The sequence below is a fragment of the Limulus polyphemus genome, unplaced genomic scaffold, assembly GCF_000517525.1.
Source record: "Limulus polyphemus unplaced genomic scaffold, Limulus_polyphemus-2.1.2 Scaffold5991, whole genome shotgun sequence".
NCBI classification, from domain to species: domain Eukaryota; kingdom Metazoa; phylum Arthropoda; class Merostomata; order Xiphosura; family Limulidae; genus Limulus; species Limulus polyphemus.
Genome location: NW_013671601.1, coordinates 44,441 through 47,090, shown reverse-complemented (window position 1 = coordinate 47,090; position 2,650 = coordinate 44,441). Strand labels below are relative to the sequence as shown.

Here is a 2,650-nt window from a genome sequence, read left to right as displayed (position 1 = left end):
ACATCTGGACCTCTTGTTTTACTGTCCTTACAACTCAGCAAGTTAAGAAATCTCAGCCTAAATAAGACTGCTTCAAGTGGAGATACATTTGGACCTCTGGTTTTACTGTCCTTACAACTCAGCAAGTTAAGAAATCTCAGCCTAAATAAGACTGCTTCAAGTGGAAATACATTTGGACCTCTGGTTTTACTGTCCTTACAACTCAGCAAGTTAAGAAATCTCAGCTTAAATAAGACTGCTTCAAGTGGTAATACATTTGGACCTCTGGTTTTACTGTCCTTACAACTCAGCAAGTTAAGAAATCTTAGCCTATCCTCATGATAACCGTCCTCCCTTCATATATATAACCCTAATTCCGTTAGCTCTGCTATTTGCAACAGAACTCAGTCTCAAAGGCCTAAAAGTTCTATAAACTCAAGATATGTGTATTTATATAATGAAAACCTACATGTATAATCTTATACTTTACATAATTAAATCCCATTTATTTGTTCAACCAGCTAACTGATCTATAATTATTGCAGCCAGCCAGATCTGAGATTGTTATATTATCAGCTAATTGAGTTTCCTGACAAAGTCCCGAACAACGTCAGTAATATAACCACAGAGGAATAATAGTCTCAATACACATCTTTGAGGCACACCACTTTTAACTTAAGCTCAGTTAGACTGAACTCCAGTAATAATAATATTTACCTTCCTTCCACCGAGCCATCCTTCACCACATTTTATTATATACAATATAACCCTCTTTCTTTGGTAGCCGCTGTTTTTATAAATGTTTCTCGATGGTACAAGTGAATGATGTTGGTCTATTATCTATAACTTTCTTAGTTTTGACAGTGAATGAGGGAATTTTGTTTTTTTCCTGTTGGAAAAGTGGTTATCTGATGTATATCTTCTCTATAGTGTACTAGGTGTTCACTTCAACTTCATGGTACGCCAAAGAAGTTTTAAAGGCATTCTGAAGCAGCTGATTGGTTGCTTTTTTCCCTCTTTGGTGGCTGATACTCCGGCTCAGCAAAAACATCTTTTCTCACCATTCATGGAGAAACTTTATTTTCTCTTAAAGGAAACAGGTTATGCTCACATACAGGGTACTAAACCTGACACTGTAGGTAAGAAATTTATTTCTGAATTATATTGTCATTTTTTTTTATTATGTCTTCCAAGTTTTCCAGTGATATGGAATGAATTATTTTGTAATTCTTATTATTTATTGGTATATTCATAACATTTCCTGAAGACCAGCAAGTGGAGTTTCTCTCCTTATTGTTTGTTTTCTCACCAGATGTCTCTAGTTGATGCACCAAATTTTGTTTGACATTTTTACAATAAATTGCTTGTGGGGTAACAGAGGAAATTATGGTATCACAGCATAGAAATAATTACAAAACAAACAATTAACTGTGTTTGACAAATCTCGGGAGCAAACATTTTCACTGGGGGGGGATGGCTACAGGATTTTATATATATATATATAAAGCTTTTTTGGCAGTTGTTTTAGAATTCAGAATTTGTTAATGTATTATCTGTGTGTATATATATATTTTTTTATACAGCTAGTGAACATTTACACCAGTAAATTCTGAATAATCTGTACATAACAGTTTTCATAAGGGGTGTCTGCAGAATATATATATAATACACATTTTTTATCTGTTATTAAATGTAATTTAACTATGTGTATTTCAATATTTTTAGTGTTCAACTGTGATCACTAGATGATATATAAGTGTTGTTTTCAACATCACGAAATATTTTCTTTTTTTAGAGCCATATCATCAAACGTTGGCTTTACTCTAACTCTGGCTAATAATTTTTTTAATTACTTTTACTATTGTCATTAATCATGGAAGCCTTTCTATAGTTACTGAAAAGTCTAAAATAATAGAAATGTTAAATAATTTAACTGTGTGCAGGTATGGGATTGAGTGATTCTCCTGCTGGTCTGGCTGCATACATCTTAGAAAAATTCTCCACTTGGACTGATAAAAAGAACGTAAATTTGCCCGATGGAGGGTTGACAGAAAAGTTCACACTAGACGAACTCTTGACCAATGTCATGGTGTACTGGATAACCAATTCCATCACTTCCAGCATGAGGTTTTATAAAGAAACGCTGTCCGAGCGAACTCTGAATTATCAGATTGACAGGTAATTATCAGTATTCATAAAGAACAGAACAGGTTTGAGAATTAATTTTATAATTAGTGATTGTTATTAGTATGTTATTGTGAGATGTTTTTATAACACAAGATAAACGAGTTAAAAACACATTTCATGTTGATTATGATGCATATAAAAATATTCCTTCTATTTATTGTCACTTAGCAGTTTTAATAACTTTTATATTTTTTATTACACCCTTATCAAGATTTATTTTGTCCTTTCCCATAAAATTATAAACAGGTAGAGGATTTATTTGATTACTCATAATAAAAATAATAAAGTATAAAAAGTTAAGGCATCCAGAAGAAAGAGCTCAACTATTTAAACCTTTTATTATGTGAACGATATGAAAGTAACAGTTTAGTATGTGTTGTTAGATACTGTAACGGTTTAGTATGTGTTGGTAGATACTGTAACGGTTTAGTATGTGTTGGTAGATACTGTAACGGTTTAGTATGTGTTGGTAGATACTGTAACG

At 32.5% G+C, this 2,650-nt stretch overlaps 1 protein-coding gene across 1 annotated transcript in view; it reads left to right on the top strand.

Moving 5' to 3' along the window:
* LOC106473233 (epoxide hydrolase 1-like) overlaps nucleotides 1–2,650 on the top strand; it is a 20,752-nt gene that overhangs the window by 12,583 nt on the left and 5,519 nt on the right. The window contains exons 5-6 of the mRNA XM_013933920.2: nucleotides 910–1,118; nucleotides 1,923–2,157. Of these exons, the coding sequence (XP_013789374.2) occupies nucleotides 910–1,118; nucleotides 1,923–2,157 (444 nt within the window). The remainder of the gene's footprint in view (nucleotides 1–909; nucleotides 1,119–1,922; nucleotides 2,158–2,650) is intronic.